We start from the raw sequence: 25,443 nt of genomic DNA on the forward strand, positions 1-25,443 counted from the left end.
AGTCGAACGACACAACTCCTCTTGCAAATAATGTCACACGCAGCCTACAATAGAGTCGATTGCCTCCTAGCCTATGATTGCATCATCGATTCGTGCCCATACAAAATTCTTACGTAATACTCAACTTCCTTTTACACAAAGCTAGAACGTGATTTCGGAGGGTAAGGACTTTCATATTCTTGCAAGATTTCTGCGATCTTTTACGATTCAATACATTGGTCCTCTATTCACGTCAAGATTTTAAATGCTCTAAAATGGCATCTCACGTGTTGGTCGGCAGCTACAAATGTGATCTTCGACACAAAAGATGGGTCTAAATAGAAGATAGATGATAACGACGAGGAAACACAAAGTATAAAGGATTATTCTCCCAACCACTTCACTCTTTTAAAAGCCAAGCATTAAATACGTTTCCATAAGAACGATTCAAGTCAAATCTTACAAAGTAGGTTATTACGATAAAACACGCCACCTTATCTATGCACTATAAACACGATAAACACGATAATTAATGATTATTGCTTAAAATATATTGATTTATAAGTTTTGTAATAAATTTTGTAGCACTCCTTAATATATATATATATATGAAAATAAAGTAAGTGATTTATGGTGGGGGTAAAGTTGTAATTTGAGGGGTGGGAATTACCCAAATAAAACAGAGTGGAGAGGTCGGGTCCGTGCTTGGTTCAATTTCAAGAATTGAGAATCTGAGAGGCCGAAAGTCGCTCCTCTAAAAACCTAAAAGCTCTACTCTTTCTTCTTCCTCCTCCTCCTCGTGTTAGTTTATGCTTGAGTTTCATAGATATGGCTTCAGATGCTGGTTCGAGGGCGAGTTCAGCTGCCGATTCGTACATTGGAAGCTTGATTAGTTTGACTTCCAAGAGTGAAATTAGATACGAAGGCGTACTCTACAACATCAACACCGATGAGTCGAGTATTGGACTAAGAAATGGTATTTCATTTTCATTTTTTCCTATTTTCTTTCCCCTGTCTTCTCAAGATTTGCGGTTGTGTGGCTCACTGCCTTTTGTTCTGGCTCAAACTTTGCTGGTTTTGTTAATGCATGGGCATTTTCGTTTCTTTATGGCTAGAGAATCAGAACTTCGATGAAGTTTTGGTTTTGATTTTGTTACAACAAGGCTTGAGTTTGAAATTTAAGGTTTCGATTTGTGGCTGAACCGACTTTGACGTCCGATAACGCCCAAAGGGTTTTAATTTTACCCTTGTTTTCCATTTTATTTTCCAGGCATTGTTCTCTAAAGCCCAATAGCCAGGTCGAAAGTTAAAAAGATTTTTGTGTTTTATTTTTTAGGCATTGATTTATCATCTACCATTCTACTGATTCCATTTCTATATTTCAGTTTGCTTTCTTATTATCAGCTGCCTTTGTAGATTTCTTAAGGTTTAAAATGCCTTCACTGATAAAGTTTTCTTTTTAGTTTAGCACTCGGATAGCCCGTCAATTCCCATTTGAGTACAAATTTTAAATGCAGTTATGTGGACTTCCGCTTATTTTTTCTCATATTTCTGCATTTCTCACGAGTTTAAAAAATTCCAACACATGGTTTTCTTTGTAATTGTTTGCGGGCAATATTTGGTTGTTTTTGTAAGAATTGAGTGTCAATTATTATTACTCCTTTGGCGAGTAGATTGTTCCATATAGGTCTTCAATGGAAACTCTTGAGAACAATGTACCACCAGAATGAAAATTTCTTGCATCTTATTTTCACATGTTTCTTTTCATATACATCAAACAATGAACTAATCTTAATTTTTATGATCTTGTATGTAATAATAATTTGATGTTCTGTCATCCGTTTTAATCATTTTCAAGCTTCATACATATGATTCACTCTATTTTAATCTTTTTTTGGGCTAGTGAGATCATTTGGAACAGAAGGAAGAAAGGATGGCCCCCAAGTTCCTCCAAGTGATAAAGTTTTTGAGTACATCTTATTCCGCGGAAGTGATATCAAGGTATCAGATGCTTTGAAAATTATGTTTTCTATCATACTTTGTTCTTTTTGTTATTTTTTAAAAAAAATTAGGACTGGTGAATTACCTATTGTTTAGAGTGAATGTCTAGCATCACCATTGGAGTTTGTCTCTGTCGCTTGCTGATTACCACTTGAATTTCCGATCACGTGAGCCTGCTGGCTCAATGTGGTATTTTGTTTGGAGCATGCTCATTTATTGTTTTGGATTTCTTGCTGCTTCGAATATGTCCTTTCTTTTGATATTGTGTACTTAATAATCTAGATGGGGCACAGGGCTCCATTTCCTTTCCATTGCTTTGATCAATAATCTGGTTTTTTGTGCTCTTGGCAGGATTTGCAGGTTAAATCTTCTCCACCTGTTCAGCCGTCAGCGCCTATAAATAATGATCCAGCAATTATTCAAGTAAGTTCATTTTTGTTCAAAGAATGTATTTTTCCAATTTCTTGGTACGTAAGGCATGTTTGCTCTATTGTTATTTTTTGAAAGGATGTTAAGCTTACCTGTTGCTTATGCAGTCTCACTATCCCCCATCAGTTTCCACAACTACCAGCATGCATTCTGCTGTCAGTGGGTCATTACCCGATCATACTTCTCACACAGCATTTGGATTTCCTCAGTCTAATTTTCAAGGTGGTTTGCCCCCATATCAACCTGGAGGCAACTTGGGGTCATGGGGAGCTTCTCCTCCGCCTCCTCCAAGTGCAAATGGCAGTGGACTTGGGATGCCCATGTATTGGCAAGGGTATTATGGCCCACCTAATGGGCTTCCTCAGTTACATCAACAATCAATAATACGACCTCCTCCAGGTCTGTCAATACCTTCATCTCTGCAACAGTCAATGCAGTTTCCTAACATTAATGCACCTTTACCCACTGGAACTTCAAATCAACCAGAAGTTCCATCTCCCTTGCTCGCTGCTAATAGTAGTGCTCCTAACCTGACCTCCACTGTTGTGCCCCCTCCAACTTTTTCAACAACTTTGCCTATGTTCCCTTTTACTTCTTTTTCTGAAACCTTGCCAAGTTCAGTTGCTAATAAGACAGCTGTTCCTACCCTTTCTGGAGCCCCAGTTAGTGTAAGTTTGCCCCTTGGTCCAATACTATCTTCATTTTCCGGTGGAGATGTTAGTTCTGCCATACCACCAATCACTAATGAACCTAATGCAGTTTCTGGTCCCTCATTACTGTATCAAAATGCGTCTCAGTCAACTTCATCTGTAATTGGAATAGCCAACTCTCGTGCTGAATCTTCTGTACCTTCTCTCGTTACCCCTGGGCAGCTGTTGCAGTCTGGTCCTGTTGCTGTGGTTTCATCTCAATCCTCACGTACAGTGCATGAGGACGTGGAAGTGGTCCAGCCATTATCGTTAGAACCTTCGATGCCAGTGACAACAGAGGCTCAGCCACCAATATTACCACTACCTTTACTATCAAGGCCCGTTCAAAAGGTGTCTTTCTAATTCATAAAATGTATTTTTGGTCTCTGATTTGCTATTTTTCTGTTATATCTTTAATTTTTCTTCCTGTAAGTGGCACTTTATGCAGGCTAGTTTCTTTGAAGATTGTTATTGAAGTTATGATTGATTCAAATGTAATTGAGGTTGCCAGATCAAACTTCTAGATATTAGAGTTTTTCTTGTAAAGGCCTTCTTGGCCAAAGTCTGATTAGGAGACTACTCAAGATTTTTAATTATTGCATCACATAGTGATAAATTTACTGACAGGGATTTAGTCATAATATGACTTAGATTCTTTTTTAGTGGCCTTCTTTGCTAAGGCTGGGTTTTAGGGGACTTGTAAACATTTTATGTAATTGCTTCACGTAGTTATATATTTACCTTTGCTTATTGCTGGTTCTTGAGTTCACTTCTGGAAGTGCTACATAATCGTACTGGACAGGGATTTGGTCATACTATCTCTTTGGATTTCTTCTAGAAGCCTTCTTAGTCAAAGACTATGTTTTAGGAGACTACATTTTAATTATTGTGTCACAGTGATATATTTACCTTTTCTTATTTCTGGTTCTTGAGTTCATTGCTGGAAATGCTACTTAAAAGTTTTTACACTTCGTGAACTGTTTATTCATGTGTTCAATTGCACAACCATAGTTGTAGATGATCAGAAATTCGAACTGATGTTTCAATTGCTGCCCTATTATATTTCCTTGTTACCTTGTTAGTTTATGTCATGGAGACACTGATGTTTTGTTTTAACTTTAATGAGTTTCAGGCAAATGGTGGTCATTTTCAGGCTCGCCACTTTTACAGAGGACGTGAAAGAGGAAGAGGATCTGGGGTAATTTGTGAACTATTAATAATAAATTAATAGTAATAATTGATGTAGGCATCACTCGTTATGAAGTTCAATAATGAATTCCTTTATGTTGTTTACATCTTTAAAGTGTTATTTTTGGAGTCTAGTCATCTAAAAGTGTTGCTTCTTGGAGAAAAGTCTTCTTCTCCAAAGGGCGAGAGACTTACCCTCATCCAAGTTGTGTCTTAATTGGGGTCCCATTCATCTTTACCTTTTTAGATTTCCTGGGTCAGGTGAGCAAAAGTTTGGAAAAGATGATGAGGGAATTTTTTTAGGAGGGGGCCTATGGGGGTTGCATTGGTTAGTTAAGAGATGCCTTCCAAGCCTTTGGATCTAGGCAGGTTGGGGGTTGGTAACTTAAAACACTAGAACGGGGCTTTATTGGCCAAGTGGTTGTGGTGCCTCTCTTGAGAATTGAATGCTTTGTGGCATAACCATCATAAGTAAATACGATCTCCACCCTTTGTGTTGGTATTTGGAAGTAGGGTTATGAGATCCCCTAAAATCCCTTGGAAAACTATTTCTTCAGGCTTTCCTCTATTTTCCCTAGGTTGGGAGGACAGCTGTCTGTTGGGTGGTAGAGAAACTGCTTTGCATCCCTTAACCCCATTTGTATCACCTTTCAAAATTGAGGTTGTAGTTAGTGGTCTCTGATAAGCGGCATTTGTGTGAGTTGTCTTTGGTTATCTTATGGTTTTGTCAGCCCTTTATGGATAGGGGGTTATTGGAGGTTTCTAAGGTTGTACGACTGTGCCCCTGAGTTATAGGGAGGTTTCTATTTTACTTTGCCTGTGGGGCATAAATGCGTTGGCTAGGGGAGGAGGAGGGACCTTTGCCTTTGGACCCCTGCCTCTTCCCAGGGTTTTTCTTGAAGCTTTATTTTTTCACCTCCCTTGCTACCCCATCACCTCTTCCTTTTCCCCACTAATGTTAAGACTCCAAAGAAGGTAAAGTTCTTTCAAATCTTTCATGTAAAAGTTAATACATAGATTGGGTGGAGACACTCTTCCTTCCTTTTGGGGCCTTAGTTGTTTCTTTGAAGTTGTTAGTTTGCTTAGTCAATTTGGACCATTTTCTGGGGGGGCTTTCATGGTCTCTCTCTAGTGTGGAATAGAGATTGTTGGGCTATGATAAAGAAGGTTTTGATGCTTCTTCCTTCATGTGAGAAGGGCAGAGTTCCTGTGGCAAGCTCGTTTCTTCACTGTTGGTTGGGGTATTTGGATAGAGGGGAATCAAAGAATTTTTAGAGAGGAAGTGAGACTGCTGGTTGGGGTGTGTGGGAGGTTAAGAGGTTCAATGTCTTCGTTTGGGTCTTGATAACTGAGGGTTTCCATAATTATCAGTTAGACTTTTTTCTTTTGACTTGGAGTACCTATTTGTTGTATGTGGGGGCTCCTTTTGGTTGGCTGTTTCTTTTGTACACCCTTGTATGTATGAGGTTTTCCGTAATTATCAGTTACACCATTTTCTTTTAAATGACCTATTTGTTGTATGTAGGGATGTTTTTTTGTCCACCCTTGTATGTATTTTCATATTTCTCAATCGAAGCTCCGTTTCTTATGTAGTTTGTGTACTTTCCTCGTTCATTTTGAGTGCTGAATAAGTTTTAATGGACTGGAATCAGAGTGATATGGTAGAATTTGAATTGAAACTTGATAGATTATCCTTCGAAAACAAACTTCTAAGTTCCTCAGATCCAAGGATAAATTTATAAGAGCGGTGAAAATTATAAAGAATTGAGGGAGGTGATGGATTAATGATTAGTGTACTCAATTTGTTGGATACATAATCTGAAAATACATCATGGTTGGGTTAATTTGTAGGTTTGTATTTATGTTTGAGGTTCACATTCTCAATAATCCTAGAGTTGAACATTTGGCACTTTACATTGCAGAGTTCCCGTCCTGTTACCAAATTTACGGAAGATTTTGATTTCATAGCTATGAATGAGAAATTCAACAAGGATGAAGTGTGGGGAAATCTAGGTAAAGGCAATAAATCTCACCACAAGGATAAGGATGTGGATGGAAATGTCAGTGATGATGATGATGCGGAAGAAGAAGATGAGGGTGAAGTCTCACAGTCTGGGGTTAAGGTGAGAACATCCTTAAGCCTTTCGAGTTCGGAATTTAGGTCTATTCAAAAGATGGATTCAATTCTTTTCAAACCATGACATACTAAATGTGTCTTTTATATGCAGCCTTTGTACAACAAGGATGACTTCTTTGATTCACTCTCTTATAATGCTATTGATAATGATCCTCAAAATGGGCGGACTAGATATTCGGAGCAAGTAAAGATAGACACAGAGGTAACTTTTCTGGTGGCTGCGTCTCGTACGTTTTAAATTGCCATATTTAATGTTTTCCCAACTGCTATTGCAGACTTTTGGTGATTTTTCGAGGTATCGAGGGGGACGAGGTGGCCGAGGTCCTGGACGTGGGGGGTATTTCCGTGGAGGATACCATGGAAGAGGATATGGCTATTATGGGAGGGGGAGGGGGCGGGGACAAGGGCGATCATCATTTAATCGTTCATAATCCAACCAGTATGTATCTTTTGGGCTATATAATGGTTAATTGTGCCCCATTTAGTTTGAGTTTATAAAGGGTTTTGTTCTTTTATAGAGTGCATGTTTCTCTCTGTCTGTCCCGAAATAATAATCGGATTGTTCTTTTGGTTTTCATTGTTTTTATCGGTTTGCCTTGTTCAACAGTTGGTCTAACAAAGAATTTGATTTCTATTGGAAGCTTTATTTGTAAACCAAGTTGGATGATGTTGTTTAGTGAGCAAAATTTAAGAAATTTATGGCACTCTTGATGTTTATCCTCTCTTCTGCTGTTATAGCTAATGATAATGAGGATGCAAAGGGGTTTTTGTGTATGTCTCGTGACTCGTGTATGTTGGACACGTTCTATGTTTCAGCGTATTGAAAAGACACTATTCAAGAGAAGAATATAAAGACACTATTCTTTCCTCCCAAATCCAAGGACAAAACTTCTTGTGAAGTTGCATTGCTAGTACCTATCAAAAATACCATCTCATTTATATCAACTTTTATTTGCTCGTTGGAGAGAGACTTCTCGTGACAATCCACCTAAAATGGTCGAGAAATTATTCAATGAATATGTCAGATAGTTTTACACGATTAAACATATAAAAGAGAAGTAAAGATTTGTAGAAAATCAAACAAGTGGAAATCAATATGAGTAACTCCTACTCTAATAAGACCACGTGAAATCATAAAAAATCTTAAGTTTATAGGCTACGTTAAATTTAGTTATATCAATGTTTTGGTATGTATTGAGTGTATTTTTGAATTTACGTCTAACCACTATTAAGAGGTAGTCACGAGCAACCTCATTTTATAATTTTATCAAAGGGTTCTAAACCAAACATCACCTTCCTACAACTGGATAGAGGTGGATACATATATATATTTTTTTTTTTTTTTTGTAAATGTCCAAAACCACAAGTCTTTATCAGATGCATTGAGTTTCATTGGGTATAACTATTTCAAATACAAATATACTTAGATCATCTAATAAGAACTTTTACATAAAATACAAAACAGTCTCTGTTGTCCAAAAACCAGATTTGTATGCAGAACCCACAGAATTCAACTGAGGGAGAGATAGATTTCTTGTGAATATCACACAATCTAAGCAAACACACAGAAGGGTCCAAAAAAACCAGATTTCTATAAATAAAACCCTCCACTTTGAAGGAGAAGCACCACCAAACAAAATGGAGTTTAGTAGCAAAGAGTTCAAGGTTGGAAAATGTGAGGGCCAAAAGGAAGTGGATGGAGAAACCATGCCATTGGTTCTACAGCCTCCTGAATCAAACAAGGCCAACTTTGATTCCCTCTTATTGGCTCTAAAAAACAACAAAGATTGGTTGGACCAAATGATTATCAAACACAGCGCTGTTTTACTCCGAGGATACGACGTGTCGAAAGCTGAGGAGTTCAACGAGATCGTTGAAGCCTTCGGGTGGGAAGACATTCGATACGTTGGTCCAGCTCCTCGAACTCATATTTATAAGAGGATTTGGACTGCTAATGAAGGACCCCTCTCTGAGTTCATTTACTACCACCATGAGATGGTTTTGGTAACTTCAAAGCTTTTAAAATTCCTTGCTTTACTTTCAAAGTACAAAAATGTGGAACTAATGAATGAATTAATTGAAATAGATAAAGGAATATCCAAAGAGGGTAATCTTGTACTGTGAGATACCTCCTCCAGAAGGTGGAGAAACGCCATTTGTTCCAAGTTTCAAAGTAACAGAACGAATGGTGAAGGAATTCCCAAAGGAAGTTGAAGAAATGGACAAGAAAGGCTTGAAATATACCTTCACTGCTCTTAGCAACAATGACACTTCCTCTATGAGGGGCAGAGGCTGGGAGGATGCTTTTGGTTCATCAGATCGTTATGAAGCAGAAAAAAGGTACCCATCTCAAATACTGCTGAGTATTATGATTAATGGACACTCAGCCTTGTAAAACATATAATTTGCAGGGCTAATGCGTTGGGGATGGAGGTTGAGTGGCTGCCAAACGGCGCGATGAAGACGATACTGGGACCGAGGTGCCTAACAAAGGTGTTTGATGGAAGGAAACGAAGAAGAATGTGGTTTAACACCATGGTGGGGATGCATGGGAAGGAGCACAGCTCTGCTTTAATGGCGGATGGGATGGAGATTTCAGAACATGTTGTGAAGAGATGCCAGCAGATAATTGAAGAAGAAAGCATCCAATTCAAATGGGAAAAGGGGGATGTTTTGTTTTTGGATAACTATGCTTTGCTCCATGGAAGAAGGCCTTCTCTTCCTCCCAGAAGAGTATTAGTTGCCACCTGCAAGTAGTTCTTCCTCTACTATGCTTGTGGTTTAATGAATAAAAAGTATAGTTTCTTATTATTTTACATGCTGTTGAGGCCATGCTGTGAGAAAACTATGCAAACATTTCCCATTAATAAAGATGTTGAACTATTATTCGGTCCACTTAGACTCGTCTGGTTCGGTTTTGCTGGATAAAGTTTCTGGTTTAGTTTTCAAGGTAAGTATAACGGCCCAAGCCCACCGCTAGCCGACATTGTCATTTTTGGGCTTTCCCTTTTGGGTTTTCCCTTGAGGTTTTAAAACGCGTCTGCTATGGAGAAGTTTCCACACCCTTATTAAGGAATGCTTTGTTCCGCTCTTCAACTGATGTGAAATCTCATAATCTACCCCCCTTGGAAGCCTAGTGTCATGATCCTACTTTTTTAATCATGTGGCGTCGTGATCTTGACACGCTCACGACCAACCTTACGGGTTAAGCCCCATATATATTTTTTGCCCCGACTTTGTGGCTTCATTGGACCTTAGGTGAGGTTTGTCTTCGTCAATCGAACATCGCTTGTGCGGAATCCTTAGCTTGTTCGACCACACACGCCGCCTGCACATGCATGATCAATCATCTGCGACACAACCGACTTGCCTCTACACTAGGCCAAGTCATTCGGCTCTACCTTGCCTCTGCTCGGGGCCAAGGTCTCTCAATGCAACATCACGTCTCATCTTGTCATCTCGATCCCCATTGACATGACCCATATGTCTTGACGCCATCCCGAGTCTCGGGGTGTCATCGGCCATCACAATTCGCTCGGTCATGCCATTGAGAATGGACCCACGTGTCGCTCATCTCATTGGGACGCACCGAACATCCATCCATCCATCCGAGTTCTATCGAGGCATTAGCCCTCCCGTGCCCATGCCATGTCATTTATGGATACCGTACCGAATAGCGGGTGTATGTAGCAACCTTCGACACGTGGGCTGGGGCGCAATACCGGCACACCCGTGCCGCCTAGTACTGTCCTTGAAAAACCCATTTCAGAGGAAGTCGCATGAGACACTCGTCTCGACACGCTCGCCCGCGCAGTGATACACATATGTGCCACAGGGTAGCTTGGTTAGGTCATTAGGCCCAGGGGTGGTGGAGAGCTGACACCATGGTACCCCTATATTACATTTTGAGCAATTTTTAATAGGCATAGACATGATTTTGGCGAATGGTCATACGGTGCCATGGAGTGCCCGTCCGGTGTCCGATTGACACCAAATTTGGCGAGCATTCATATTTCGTATGAACGGACTTAACTCTAGAACCGTATGCCCGAATTCCTTCTGGAACCTTGACTTTTGAGGTTAAGGCCCGGGACCCTACCAGATCCTTCAACAAGCCTATCTTTGCCCCTCTTGTCTATTCGATGTCTCTATCTTGCTTATGTCTCGACTTGTCTTCAATGCCTATTCTATGTGGTGTGTTAGATGGTGCACCAGCCTCCTCGATCGTATCATGACACTTGTCTAGGCGCTCGTGTGGCCAGATGGGCGCCACTTGAGGGTCGCCGCTTTTTATGTCGCAACGTGAGGGTCATAACCTACTCTCGTCCTTGCTGGCACACTGCCTGATATTTGGCTATGATACCATTTGTAACAGCCCAAGGCCACCGTTAGCAGATATTGTTCTCTTTGGGCTTTTCCTTTCAAGTTTTCCTTCAAGGTTTTAAAACGTGTCTGCTGGGAAAGGTATCCACACCCTTATAAGGAATGCTTTCTTCTGCTCTCCAACCGATGTGAGATTTCACAGTAAGTGAGCTTATCCTCAATATTAAGCTAGAATTTGAATAACTAAGGCTAATATAAGATTCGAATGAGAGTAATCCTGATATGGTCGAGAAAGATTTAATAGAATTTGATAGCTACTGCCTCTACCAACAACGTGTAACTTTTTTTTTTTGAATGGTTCAATGATAGGAACTCCAAAGTTCAACCCGATTGACTTGAATGAATTCTACCATAAAAACTCGGGTAGGTTTGTAGGAAATTTTTTTTGAATATACAATAAAGTTAGAAGCTTTGCGTGACACCCTCTCGCAATTAAGAAAGTGGTTGAACAGCATTTAATTTCTGCCCCCGCAGTTCTTATTTCAATTTCGTGGCAGTTTTTGAGACCAAAGAAAGCAAGCCGACTCCCAATGCATCACAATGGACAACGTATTCTCATTTGAATTTTCAAGCTATCCCTCTAATTCATCATATTCCCAATTTAAGTTTATAAGCTTAGGAATACAATCAGAACCTCTCTATGGACCTCAGAAGAACACAAAGACACGACCAGAACCTTGTCGGTTCAGAGTCTTAATTCTTTCTTTTGTTCTTTCTGTCCACTTTCAAGGTCTCTTGTTAAGGTTCTTATGTCTTGTCTCTCTGTACTGTTATTTTTAGCACAATATGGTTAGCCATGGAGATGGGGAAAGATGGGTTTTGAAGTTCATGGCATTGTGATTGCAGATGATGAACAGATTTGGTGTTCTTGTTTCTGTTTCGATTGCAGCTTATGCAATTAGGCAGCTCACAATCAGATCATGGGGCTCATTAATCTGTTCAGGTTGTCTCCTCTTTGTTTCTCTGTTTTTCTCAACTGTCTGTGTTGCTTCTTTGAGTTAAGGTTCTTATTCTTTTATCCTACATAGAAAATGGAGAACACACAGAGAAGAACCTAAGACGACAGCGAAGAATGTTCCATGTAATGTTTCAGAAAACCAACTTTGAATCGTTTAAATGCTTTTTGTACTACTTTTATAATCCTTTGTATGACAGGGCTTGGATGAAGAACAAGAAGAACAAAAGGGAGCTAATTCAATGAATGATCTTGAAGATGGTGATCATGATCATAGTTTAGATGAACTTCGAGAACATCTACCACAAAACAAAGTGGGTGAAACCCATAAGATTGAAATGGAAAGGTTGCTGAAACAAGTGATGGAATTGGAGGAGAGGAAAGTGAAGCTTGAAGGTGAACTGCTCATGTATGATGGTATCAAGAACAGTGAAATGGATATCATGGAGTTGAAGAAGCAGCTGGAGGCCAAGAATGATGATATCAATAAGAGTAATATCACAATCAGCTCTTTGCAGGCTGAGAGGAAGGAGCTACAAGAAGAGATAGTGAAGGGAGCATTGGTGAAGAAGGAGCTAAAGGAGGCTAAGGGAAAGATTAAGGAGCTGCAAAGGCAGATTCAGGTTGATGCAAACCAAACAAAACAACAGTTATTATTACTTAAACAACAAGTTTCCACTTTGCAGGCAAAAGAGGAAGAGGCCCTCAAGAAAGAAGTAGAACTTTATAAGAAGATGAGAGCGGAGAAGGATTTCGAGGTCGAGATTTCGGAGCTTAAGCGGAAGAATCGAGAGCTTCAACACGAAAACCAGGAACTTACCTCTAAACTAAATGTCATGAAGGCTAGAATCACAACTCTCACTAAGATGACAGAGGTTAGTAGCTTAAAGGGGTATTTTTGTGTATTGTATGATCTACTTGTTAGGATTGCATAACAACGCACACACTCGATCTAGATAAACACAAAGAACAAGAGAGAGGTTTATATATAATTCAGTTTACTGAATACCCGATATAACCTTTTACTATATATAACTATTTACCATAAGTCTACTCGTTTTTTACACCATTTTACATATATAGCTCTACTATTTACAACAATTGATTAATAACAGGTTGAAACAATAAGCAAGGGAAGAGAGGAGGCTAAGAAGTTAAGAACTGAGAATGAGGGTCTGATAAAGCAACTTGAAGGGCTCCAGATGAACAGGTTTAGTGAAGTTGAAGAGTTAGTGTACCTTCGTTGGATCAATGCTTGCTTGAGGTATGAGCTTCGAGATGACAACAAAACACCGTCAGGCGAATCCGCTCATTATCTCAATAAGAACTCAAGTCCAAAGTCAAAAGAGAATGCAAAACAACTCATGTTAGAGTATGCAGGAACAGAAACAGATTCAATTGATAGTTCAAGGAGCAGAAGTAGTAGTAGTTTCAGTGAGAAGCCTAATTTGATCAGAAACAATGGCGAGTCGAGTGGTGTTTCGTTGTTGCCGATGATCGGTTTGAGCCACAGACGGAAGGATTGTTTAGAAGCAGTGTTGGCTGTGAGGGCTGAAACTTTAACTCTCTCAGAAGTCCGCAGATTGCAAGTTTGTTCAAGAAACTCTGTTAACTCTGTTGCAACATCATTCAAACTTATGTCTAAAACAGTTGAAGAAAGTCTAAAACAAAGAACATCATAAGTTGGGGTTAGGGAAAGGCAGAAACTTTCCCCATTAAACTTTTGCTATCAACTGTTCTAATGTAAACAGATATGTGTTCTTGTCAATATATAAGTTTGTATATGTTCTAATGTAAACAGATGTGTTCTTAATTTAGACTCATGAGATGTATGCTTTGGTTTCTTTATTTCAAAAAGATCTCTCCCATCTTGGTGTTCTTTTAACTTTTTTTATTTGTTTCAACATATTTCGATCGTGGGTCATATCGAACAGAGACTTGGTTGTAGCATTGGCAATGAAAGTTAGAGAAGCGTCTTGTCGTTCATTATATGGCTTGATGAAAGTAAAACGTACATTATGTGGATTTCAACTTCCAACATCGGGGGCATATTACGACCGTCAAAAACCAATTTTATACTTATTTGAGTCCGATTTGATATCAACTTTGTTTTGAACTCTACATTTTTTAAAATTGTGCCATCATTTGATGTGGGAAAATATATTGTTTACGAACTCGTTAAATCGATAAGGACGGGTTTTTTACACCAAATCTAAAACAATTACCTTAGAAAAAACTAGTAGATGAGATATATGACCCTTGTACTTGCAATCATTGAATTGCTAATAATTAATGGACTAATGTCTTTAAGCCTTTTAATATTCATAATTAATCAATAATTATAACAGTGATGGTCCACTTAAATGAAAATTTGGACTAAAGATAGATCGATTTAAAGAGTTTGAAAACAAGTTAAAAACGATTTTAAAAGTACATTGACTAAATTTAAAGATCAACGAATCAAAATGTCCATTTAAGAGGATCAATAAGGTGATTAACAAGTTAGAAGATTGATCCAAGAGATCAACTAACCTAAAGATCAAAGTTCATATGCTCGAGATTCTCGAATCAGAGAATAAATATTTAAACATCAAGTCTCGACGAAAATGATTAGAGCCCAAAACAAAGGCTATGTACACCACAAACCCTATGCCCACTTAGAAGATCATAGTGAAACCACTACCAAACTCACACCCATGCTTGGCTCACACTCATACTCATACTCATTATGATGGTATCTCACTATTCTATCACTCTCTCTTTTTGCCTATCTTAATCATTCCCACCACTATCTTTCCATCAAAACATCTCATTATAATCTCATACATTGATGAACTAATTAAAGATTATAAGCGAATCTCTTCACTAAATACAAAAACAAGGGTTTAGCTTGATTCATTGATAGAGTGCAAATTAATGAACATGGTTACATTTATTTGAATTTGTTATCATTAATTGCAACATATGGGTAAATATATGCTAGAGGGGCAAGGTGGGTACCAAACTCATCACTTGCACTGCAAAATTTGCCTTTTTTGTTGCTAATCTTCAAAGAGATGTGCAATTTAGCTTGCCGTCCCAGCTACTCCTTATCTCCTTTAATACCCATTCATAATTACTCATGAATATAATTAATAATTACATATATCATAAAAAAAGAATATTATTATTTTTTTAATATCATTCCTCAAATTCACAGTGTTGTCATCAACAAAACTTGGTTACTTACCGATAAGTAGAAGCTCATCTCCTTCCTCTTACGTGGGTTATTTGATCCAACCCTTAAACAACAAACCGCATCATAATTTCCACACCATCAAAATCATCAACACAACATGAGTAGTATTATCATTTATAGAGCAAACAATTCAATTTCAAGCTTTGACTATCAACCTTTTCTTCTTTTCCTTTCCATTCATGGAGAATGAATGCATCAATGGTGCAACGGGTTTGGACCGGTTGGGACTCGTCGCTTCTCGACACCATAGCGGGGATCGATGTCGTCGTTGTTGTCGGTGGTGGTATGGGAATGGTTTGCAGGCCGATTGGTTCCGCGGTGATGGACAAAGGGAGTGAAGTCTACTTTGCTGGCTAGTACCTTCCTTGTTGAGGAAAAGGTGATGGTTGGTGATGGTTTTGGATTGAATTTGGGTTTGAAGAGGTTTAGTTCATGAAGAAATAAGAGGAGAAGAGAGATCCAAAGTAGGGTAAAAAGGAAGTGGGAGATTTTGAATGTCATGGAGGAGGAAGGAGAGAGAGAATAAGAAGAAGGGTTTGAAAGGGAAGCATGGAGCACTAAAAGCAATCAGAAATTGAAGATGAAAGATGGGTTTTTTATGTTGTTGAGTGGAGAATGACAAATTTAATGAAATGGGTTTGTTTGAAAAGGTTAGGGGAAGCTTAAAAATGCTACCTTTTTTATGGGCAGAGGAGAGAGAAAGTGTCTTAGAGATAAAGGAAGACAAGATTGTTTGAAAGATTTATATAATAAATGGGTTTGGTTATCAATTGTTATGTCCAAAAGGGTGTATGATTTGGGGCAAACCCACACGCCAAATTTAGTTTTTGAGTGAAGTGAAGAGGAAAAAGAGAGGTGGGGAAGTGTGTAATGCGTTTGTTTTCCAATGGAGGAAGCAAAATGGCTCATATTTTGAAGAACAAAGCATTGGCAATGTCACATTTTATAGAGCCGTCAAGGGAAAGACTACTTTTAAGCTGTCCACAGCTCGCAATCTTGATTTGGACGGGTGGCCTTTAATCCAACTTTTGTGTTGAAATAGGTTTATGATGATGTTTGATATTTGTCATGAAAATCTATGTGGGTTTCAAACACGATGGTATGTACACTGTTCTCTTTCGGGCTTCCACTCAAAGTTTTAAAACACGTATATTAGGGAGAGGTTGCTTCATTCCCCTCTCCAACTGATGTGGGATCTCACAATCCACCCCCTTGTGGCCCAACGTCCTCAATGGAACACTGTCGGGTGCTTGGCTCTTATACCATTTGTAACCGCTTAAGCTCACTGTTAGCAGATATTATTCTCTTTAGGCTTTCCCTTTCGAGCTTCCTCTCAAGGTTTTAAAACGCATCTATTAGGGAGAGTTTGCTTCATTACCCTCTACAAACGATGGTGGGATCTGTTTGAGAGTTCCATAAGTATTAAGAGGATATTTTGGAGATATATTAGTTAGAATATATCTCAGATATTTAGGGAGTTGTTAGTATAAATTTGATTAATGGTGTATTTTATTTATTTACAAGATTTAGTTAGTTATATATTTTTTTCCTATTTTTAGGTATTAGTTAATAGTAGCTATTTAAACGTGGTAAGGAAGAACATACACTTTTCCAATTCTATTTTCTATTTCTATTTCTTAACATGGTATCAGAGCCTCGATCGTGGTGTTCTTAAATATCAAAATTTCCTTCATGGCGGAATCAGCCAAATCTAGCTTTAAAATTTCGGATGTTGATTTAACACATCCTTACTATATGCATCACTCTGATCAGCCAGGATATTCACTTGTTCCAATCAAATTAAATGGAGCAAATTACCAATCCTGGAGTAAATCAGTTATGCTCTTATTGCCAAGAAGAAAATTGGCTTCATTGATGGCACAATTGAGGAACCGCCCCAAGATGCAAGTTCAACCGAATTCGAACTCTGGAATAAGTGCAACAGTATGATAATATATTGGTTAACTCATTCTGTTGAAGTAGATATCGCTAAAAGCATTATTCACGCCAAGACAGCTCATCAAGTGTGGGTTGATCTTCGCGATCAATTCTCACAAAAGAATGCTCCAGCAATTTTTCAAATACAAAACTCGATAGCAACGATGTCACAAGGAACCATGATAATGTCAACATATTTCACCAAGCTCAAAGCACTCTGGGATGAATTGGAAGCGTACCGCACACCATTTACGTGTAATCAACGTCAAATACATATTGATCAACACGAAGAAGACAAGTTGATGCAATTGCTCATGGGGCTCAATGAGTCTTATAAAATGGTGAGATCTAACATATTGATGATGTCTCCATTACCTAATGTGAGGCAAGCTTATTCATTACTTGTACAAGAAGAGATGCAGCGACAGGTAACTTCTGAACCTACTGAGAATTTCTCGATTGCATCAGCAGTGCAGAAGAAAACAACATATTCAAAATTCGCCAAGGACAAATCGTGTGAACACTGCAATAAAAGTGGTCATACAATCAATGAGTGTCAAATTCTTAAGTTTCATTGTAAGTTTTGTGATAGAAGGGGACATACAGAAGATCGGTGTCGACAGAAAAATAATTCTACAAGGACAAGACAAGTCAATCAACACAATCATCGTGGATACCGATCATCTGCAAATATGGCCGATGTTTCACAGTTGAATACAGAAGAACAGTCACCTAATTCCATTCCAAATTTTTCTTCTGAGCAATTACGACAAATAGCACAAGCCTTATCTGCAATCAATCAAAACCCTTCTAGTAATTCTGACAATCACATCAATGTTGCAGGTTTGTTTCCCATATCTACATTATCTGTTAACTCTGCGAGTTCTAATTCATGGATTTTCGATAGTGGAGCTACAGATCATATAGTATCAAAATCTTCTGTTATGACTGATCCAAAGGCTGCCATCAAGTCTACAATATATTTGCCTAATGGAGAGACAGCACGTGTGTCACATACTGGTAATATTTTCCTTAGCCCTAACCTTAAGTTAAACAACGTTTGATGTGTGCCTTCATTCAATTTAAACCTAATGTCGATCAGCAAACTTACCAATAACTTGAAATGTTATGTCACCTTCTATCCTGATTCTTGTGTTGTGCAGGACTTGGCTACGGGGAAGATGATTGGCTCGGGTAAACAATTTGGAGGTCTCTATCATATTTCTTCATCTCCAATCAAATCTTCAACTCATAAGTATCTCAGTCATCTGATTTGTGGCATTTACGTCTAGGTCATCCTTCTTTTTCTCGTTTTAAATTTCTAGCTGATCAATTGCATCTTAATAATGCGAGTTATTCTCATAATTGTAGTATCTGCCCGTTAGCAAAACAAACTAGGTTGTCTTTCCCAAGAAGTTCAATAACAACCCATTCTGCCTTTGATCTGATACATTGTGATATTTGGGGACCATATAAAATTCCTACCCATTATGGTTTGCGTTTTTTTCTCACTATTGTTGATGATTTTACTCGATGTACTTGGGTTTTTCTAATGCAACATAAGTCAGAAGTACATCATTTGTTAATGAACTTTGTTAAATTTGTTCAAACTCAATTTCATACTACTATCAAGATAGTTCGATCAGACAATGGGACTGAGTTCCTATCTTTGCAACCATTCTTTAGTTCTTGTGGTATTGAATTTCAGCGCACTTGTGTCTATACTCCACAACAAAATGGAGTCGTAGAACGTAAGCATCGCCATATTCTAAATGTAGCTAGGTCTCTTCTTTTTCAGTCACAGGTTCCACTTAATTTTTGGGGAGAGTGCATTTTAACGACTGTTTATCTTATAAATAGAACGCTATCACCAGTGTTATCTAACAAGACACCCTTTGAAGCACTCTACAAACGATCACCTACATTTCATCATCTTAAAGTTTTTGGTTGTAAATGTTATGCAACTATAGTACATCCTAAGCAAAAATTTGAACCTCGGGTAATTCCTTGTGTTTTCGTAGGATATCCTTGTAGTCATAAAGGTTACAAATTGTATGACATGCAATCTCACAAATTCTTTATCAGCCGTGATGTTAAATTTTGTGAAGATGATTTTCCTTTTTCATCAGCTTCACAAACTTCGACATTAGCTCCTTCGACTCCTGTTGTTCCACTTCATGATCCATCCTACTTAAGCATCCATCCTCCACCTTCCATTCCTCCTTCACCTCCTATCCCTTCACCTACTACTTCGTCGTCTCCTCCACCTTCTCCAGATTTGCCCACTAATTCCAATCCTATCCCGCCTGATACATCAGCTCCACTCCGACGTTCTACTCGCACTAAACAGCCTCCAGCTTGGCATAAGGATTATGAGATGTCTTATGGAGCCAATCATTTAACCTCTAGCTCAGGTCCCGGCACTGGCACCAGGTATCCCCTTCATCATTACCTTTCATTCTCTCGTTTTTCTCCTACTTAACGTGCTTTTCTTGCTCTTATTACATCCCAGACAGAACCTAAAACCTATGACGAGGCAGTTGGCGACCCTTTATGGCAGCATGCTATGAATGATGAAATTGCAGCTTTGGAACGTAATCATACATGGTCTCTCGTTCCTCTACCACCTGGTCATAAAGCTATTGGTTGTCGCTGGGTGTACAAAATTAAATACAACTCTGATGGTTCTGTTGAACGTCATAAAGCTCGACTTGTAGCAAAGGGACACACTCAGGTTGAAGGTATTGATTACACAGAAACATTTTCCCCTACAGCGAAACTTACTACAGTTGGTCTTGGCCACCAGGTTTATATGTCTTTACCACCAGGTTTTCGCCGACAGGGAGAGAATACAGTATGTCGGCTCCATAAATCTCTTTATGGATTAAAACAGGCTTCTCACAATTGGTTCTCCATATTTTCTACAACTATACAAAATGCAGGCTACACTCAGTCCAAAGCAGACTACTCTTTGTTTACCAAGAGTAAAGGTACTTCTTTCACTGCAGTTCTAATTTATGTTGATGATATTCTGTTGACAGGCAATTATCTCAAAGAAATGCAATATCTCAAGACTAGTTTACTCCAGAAATTTCTTATCAAAGATTTAGGAAATTTGAAATATTTTCTAGGCATTGAATTTTCTCGGTCTAGAAAAGGAATTTTTATGTCTCAAAGAAAGTATGCTCTAGACATTCTTCAAGACACAGGCCTTACACGAGCACGTCCAGACAAATTTTCTATGGAGCAAAATCTGAAACTTTCTTTAACTGAAGGAGAGAAATTAAACGATCCAAGTAAATACAGACGATTGATTGACAGATTAATATATTTGACTGTCACTAGGCCTGACATAGCTTATTCAGTTCGTATGCTTAGCCAATTTATGCATGAACCAAGAAAACCACATTGGGAGGCAGCTCTTCGAGTTCTGAGGTACATCAAAGGCACTCCTGGTCAAGGACTCCTACTGCCATCTGAAAACAATTTAAGATTACAAGCATATTGCGATTCTGACTGCGGTGGTTGTCGAACTTCCAGACGGTCTATTTCTGGGTTCTGCATTTTTCTTGGAAATTCAATTATTTCTTGGAAGTCTAAAAAGCAGACTAATGTGTCTAGATCATCAGCAGAAGCCGAGTATCGAGCTATGACAAATACTTGTTTAGAGTTAACTTGGTTAAGATACATTCTTCAAGACTGTCCGAACCAACATTATTATATTGTGATAATCAAGCAGCATTACATATAGCAGCCAATCCAGTTTTTCACGAACGTACGAAACACATTGAAATAGATTGTCATATAGTTCGAGAAACGTTACAAGCTGAAATCATCAAACCGTGTTATATTTCGACCAAAATGCAATTGGCAGATGTTTTTACTAAAGCTCTAGGAAGACAGCAATTTGACCTTTTGAAGGTGTGATCGACATACACTCTCCAACTTGAGGGGGAGTATTAAGAGGATATTTTGGAGATATATTAGTTAGAATATATCTCAGATATTTAGGAAGTTGTTAGTATAAATTTGATTAATTGTGTATTTTATTTATTTACAAGTTTTAGTTAGTTATATATTTTTTTTTTTATTTTTAGGTAGTAGTTAATAGATATTTAGGGAATTGTTAGTATAAATTTGATTAATGGTATATTTTATTTATTTACAAGTTTTAGTTAGTTATATATTTTTTTTTCTATTTTTAGGTATTAATTAATAGTTTGTATGTATTTAAACGTGGTAAACCTGAATCAAGAACATACACTCTTCCAATTCTATTTTCTATTTCTATTTCTTAACAATAAGCCTCAGATGAGGTTTCTAATGTACTTTGTTCGAGGAGAGGATTGTTGAGAATTATTATTGTACTTTGTTCGAGGGGAGGATTGTTGAGAATTATTATTGGGAGTGAGACCCATATTAGCTAATTTAGTAGAAGATTATGAGTTTATAAGTGAGGAATACCATCTCCATTGGAATGAGACTTTTTAGGAAGTCCAAAGGAAAACCATGAGAGCTTAGGCTCAAAATGAATAATATCATACCCATTGTGGAGAGGCCAGGATCTCACAATCCACCTTCCTTGGGGACCTGGCGTCCTCGTTAGAACATTGCCCGTTGCTCGACTCTAATGTCCATCGCTAGCAGATATTATCCTCTTTGGGCTTTTCTTTTCAGACTTCCTTTCAAGATTTTAAAACGCGTCTACTACGGATGTGAGATCTCACACAAATGGTCTGAGAGCAAGAATTTCTAAAAACATTTCATTTTTTAGAAGATGAGCCATGTGAGTCCTTGCTTCGTTGTTCGTTGATTTTCTAAGATCTAACCTTTCATTTTCCTATTAAAGTATTATATATTTATTCGCACTTCCATTCTTCTATCTACATCATATGTATAGAACAGTAGTCAAGTTAATACCTCACTTGAAACTCTTGTGATATGCATCTGCTCTTATTAGAATCAGCCCATTCATCGTAGCAGGATCATGGGTGGGTCACTCCCTACCTTGCCATCGCTACCAAGTAACAATGATCACGTTAGGGTCGATGAAGGACTTAATTCTCAATTAACAACTATAAGATATCTTTATCTTATAAGGTATTCCAGTAGACATATTCTTTCTCGACCGATTCTTTGCATCGACCCTATTAATAATTCACGTCCCAAGCTAACCTATAGACCTTGAATGATCTATATATGATATAATTTAGAACTCGACAAAATTCGAAATCTCACGGAATGTTACGTTAAGTTTTAGGGTTATTATCGGTGAAAGGAGTGGAGGTGATTGGGGCCTAACGGGGTGCCCCTTACCTTTATCCACTTTTTAGAACATTCAAGCACATACATGTTTCTATACTTCTCCCTAATTCAATTTTGGACTACATCAACCTTTCTCTCATTGTTAGATCAAAACTTATTAATTATTAAAGATCTTTTGTTTTTTTTTATATATGTAAATAGTGTTTTTTATATGCTCAAAATGTTCGAATAATGATATTTCATTGTGAAATCTCACATCAGTTGAAGAGGGAAACGAAACATTTCTTATAAGAATGTGGAAATTTCTCCTAGTAGACGTGTTTTAAAACTGTGAGACTGACGACGATATGTAATGGGTCAAAGTAGACAATATCTACTAGCGATGGGCTTGCTGTTACTAATGGTATCAGAGCCATACATTGGGCGGTGTGCTAGTGAGGACGAGCTTACCCTTAAGGGAGGTGGATTGTGAGATCACACATTAGTTGAAGAGGGGTGTTAAGGATATTTAGTAATAAACTATAGTTTACCATATATATTATATTTGATATTTTATTACAAGGTAAATATCTAATATTTGCCTTAATATCCTATGTATCTTTCCATTTATTGTTATTTTCATTTATTACTATTTCCATATAGTTGTAATTCATTTGATTATAAATAAGATAACTTTCACACCATTTAAGTGTGGTGGATTAATCAAACATTCACGTGGTATCAGAGCCCTCTCGGTTTAACAACCTCGATCCTTTCTTTTCAATGGCTTTTGAATCCTCTAATCTTCTTCTCCACCACCCCTGCTGGTTTTGACGCCGCAGGGGCAGTCTTCATGGCTGCCGTAGTCGGAGCCAATTGATTACTCTTCGGTTCCACCCTATTGACCTCCAAATCACTTTTTGTCATACTCTGTACATACAACCTCACCTTTTCCAACCCAATCGGTTTTCCCCTTGGCCAATATAGTCTCTCTCATTTTCTTCCCAATCAACCTTCATCCTTCACATAAACCCTAACCTAAACCTATCAACCTTTTGCAGAGATTTACCTTCGGAATCTGGGTGCCGCACTGGCCTATTCGCCAACCAAGTTGCCGCCGCCCTTCCTGCCAAAATTGGCTTCTTCGCCCGATGAGGCGACTCTTCCGACTGCCCTTCTCGCCAAAATTGGCTCCTTCGCCCAATGTGGCGACTCTTCCGGCTTCAACATTGTCTTTGTCCCTTGCTCTAGGTTTCCTCTTCTACTTCTTGGGGTTAGAAATATTCTCACCAGAACCAAGGCAGCATCGTCGCTAAGCGACAATCCCTCTTCATGGGTTAGACATATTCTCGCCGAAGCCAAGGCAGCATCGCCGCTGAGCGGCGATCCCTCTGCAATTTTTGATGGCCAAGAACCGGGTTGTTAGCATCTTCATGAAAAGTGTTTCTCAACCTCTTTGAATTTTTCAGATTCAAGCTTCACGTTCGTTTAAATCCGACGCTTAGCTTGCGGTGGGGTGTTAAGGATATTTAGTAATAAATTATAGTTTACCATATATATTATATTTGATATTTTATTATAAGACAAATATCTAATATTTGCCTTATTATCATAGGTATCTTTCCATTTATTGTTATTTCCATTTATTACTATTTCCATATCCTTGTAATTCATTTGATTATAAATAAGATAACTTTCACACCATTTAGGTGTGGTGGATTAATCAAACATTCACATGGTATCAGAGCCCTCTCGGTTTAACAACCTCGATCCTTTCTTTTCAATGGCTTTTGAATCCTCTAATCTTCTTCTCCACCACCCCTGCTGGTTTTGACGCCGCAGGGGCAGTCTTCATGGCTGCCGTAGTCGGAGCCAATTGATTACTCTTCGGTTCCACCCTATTGACCTCCAAATCACTTTTTGTCATACTCTGTACATACAACCTCACCTTTTCCAACCCAATCGGTTTTCCCCTTGGCCAATATAGTCTCTCTCATTTTCTTCCCAATCAACCTTCATCCTTCACATAAACCCTAACCTAAACCTATCAACCTTTTGCAGAGATTTACCTTCGGAATCTGGGTGCCGCACTGGCCTATTCGCCAACTAAGTTGCCGCCGCACTTCCTGCCAAAATTGGCTCCTTCGCCCAATGTGACGACTTTTCCGGCTTCAACATTGTCTTTGTCCCTTGCTCTAGGTTTCCTCTTCTACTTCTTGGGGTTAGAAATATTCTCACCAGAACCAAGGCAGCATCGTCGCTAAGCGACAATCCCTCTTCATGGGTTAGACATATTCTCGCCGAAGCCAAGGCAGCATCGCCGTTGAGCGGCGATCCCTCTGCAAATTTTTGATGGCCAAGAACCGGGTTGTTAGCATCTTCATGAAAAGTATTTCTCAATCTCTTTGAATTTTTCAAATTCAAGCTTCACGTTCGTTTAAATCCGATGCTTAGCTTGCGGTGGGGTGTTAAGGATATTTAGTAATAAACTATAGTTTACCATATATATTATATTTGATATTTTATTATAAGGTAAATATCTAATATTTGCCTTAATATCCTATGTATCTTTCCATTTATTGTTATTTGATTATAAATAAGATAACTTTCACACCATTTAAGTGTGGTGGATTAATCAAACATTCAGAAGGGGAATTGAGCATTCCTTATATCAGGGTGTGGAAACCTCTCCCTAGTATGTTTCGTTTTAAAAACCGTAAGACTAATGATGATACGTAATGAGCCAAAGTGAACAATATCTGCTAATGGTGGACTTGAGCTGTTACATTCATCCATTTGACCATTGATGACATTTCTACTATGAAATGTATGCTATCAATGAGTAATAGATGTTCATATACGTTAAACGTTAAATACTGACATAAACATAACTCAACTGATTAACACATACATATAAAAAGCTCAAATCTTCAAATCCCATTTGTTGCCGTTGGAGGATGCCGAACGGGTAAGCATGCAACCGAGGCCAGAGGAGCCAGAGAAGAGCGACTACAGATTTGGAAAACTTTTAGAAATTCTTATTTTGGTTTGATTAAGGTTCTTGTTTTGGGACATGTCCCAAACCAACTTTTCACCGTTTGGTAATGAAGTGTGAGAGTAGTGATGAAAAGGGCTGTGATGGGAGGGGGCCAGAGAATGGACATTTGATGAACTTGTTGATAAGTCACTGTCTTGCAAAAATGGAATGCATTTGGTCTCTCTTACATATAAATCATATCCCATACCTTTTGATTTTGTGTGT

General features: G+C 38.4%; 3 protein-coding genes and 1 pseudogene across 3 annotated transcripts; all 4 read left to right on the plus strand.

Annotated features, from left to right (window-relative positions):
- The first annotated feature begins 689 nt into the window (after positions 1 to 689).
- Positions 690 to 7,140, plus strand: LOC111469000 (protein decapping 5-like). The gene is made up of 8 exons (XM_023114188.1): positions 690 to 955; positions 1,883 to 1,980; positions 2,332 to 2,403; positions 2,517 to 3,449; positions 4,231 to 4,296; positions 6,209 to 6,409; positions 6,515 to 6,625; positions 6,699 to 7,140. The coding sequence occupies exons 1-8, from the start codon at positions 808 to 810 to the stop codon at positions 6,852 to 6,854; spliced, it is 1,785 nt and encodes a 594-aa protein (XP_022969956.1). The 5' UTR covers positions 690 to 807; the 3' UTR covers positions 6,855 to 7,140.
- An 870-nt stretch (positions 7,141 to 8,010) lies between these two features.
- On the plus strand, positions 8,011 to 9,234 carry LOC111469003 (clavaminate synthase-like protein At3g21360). The gene is made up of 3 exons (XM_023114190.1): positions 8,011 to 8,427; positions 8,510 to 8,763; positions 8,835 to 9,234. The coding sequence occupies exons 1-3, from the start codon at positions 8,062 to 8,064 to the stop codon at positions 9,178 to 9,180; spliced, it is 966 nt and encodes a 321-aa protein (XP_022969958.1). The 5' UTR covers positions 8,011 to 8,061; the 3' UTR covers positions 9,181 to 9,234.
- Positions 9,235 to 11,411: 2,177 nt separating this feature from the next.
- On the plus strand, positions 11,412 to 13,555 carry LOC111469002 (annotated as a pseudogene).
- Positions 13,556 to 15,197: 1,642 nt separating this feature from the next.
- On the plus strand, positions 15,198 to 20,015 carry LOC111468866 (proline-rich receptor-like protein kinase PERK8). Its single transcript, XM_023113997.1, has 3 exons — positions 15,198 to 15,351; positions 19,067 to 19,370; positions 19,979 to 20,015. The coding sequence occupies exons 1-3, from the start codon at positions 15,198 to 15,200 to the stop codon at positions 20,013 to 20,015; spliced, it is 495 nt and encodes a 164-aa protein (XP_022969765.1).
- The last annotated feature ends 5,428 nt before the right edge of the window (positions 20,016 to 25,443 follow it).

Source organism: Cucurbita maxima, unplaced genomic scaffold (genome assembly GCF_002738345.1).
Source record: "Cucurbita maxima cultivar Rimu unplaced genomic scaffold, Cmax_1.0 Cma_Scf00038, whole genome shotgun sequence".
NCBI lineage: Eukaryota > Viridiplantae > Streptophyta > Magnoliopsida > Cucurbitales > Cucurbitaceae > Cucurbita > Cucurbita maxima.

Bases quoted from the DNA above. Each gene is read 5' to 3' on its own strand.
- LOC111469000 (XM_023114188.1), top strand. From the start codon at position 808: ATGGCTTCAGATGCTGGTTCGAGGGCGAGTTCAGCTGCCGATTCGTAC. The intron at 3,450-4,230 runs GTGTCTTTCTAA...AATGAGTTTCAG, and splicing joins TATCAAGGCCCGTTCAAAAG to GCAAATGGTGGTCATTTTCA. The intron at 6,410-6,514 runs GTGAGAACATCC...TTTTATATGCAG, and splicing joins TCTCACAGTCTGGGGTTAAG to CCTTTGTACAACAAGGATGA.
- LOC111468866 (XM_023113997.1), top strand. From the start codon at position 15,198: ATGGTGCAACGGGTTTGGACCGGTTGGGACTCGTCGCTTCTCGACACC. The intron at 15,352-19,066 runs GCTAGTACCTTC...CTTTTTCATCAG, and splicing joins GAGTGAAGTCTACTTTGCTG to CTTCACAAACTTCGACATTA. The intron at 19,371-19,978 runs GTATCCCCTTCA...TTCTGTTGACAG, and splicing joins GGTCCCGGCACTGGCACCAG to GCAATTATCTCAAAGAAATG.
- LOC111469003 (XM_023114190.1), top strand. From the start codon at position 8,062: ATGGAGTTTAGTAGCAAAGAGTTCAAGGTTGGAAAATGTGAGGGCCAA. The intron at 8,428-8,509 runs GTAACTTCAAAG...TAATTGAAATAG, and splicing joins ACCACCATGAGATGGTTTTG to ATAAAGGAATATCCAAAGAG. The intron at 8,764-8,834 runs GTACCCATCTCA...TATAATTTGCAG, and splicing joins CGTTATGAAGCAGAAAAAAG to GGCTAATGCGTTGGGGATGG.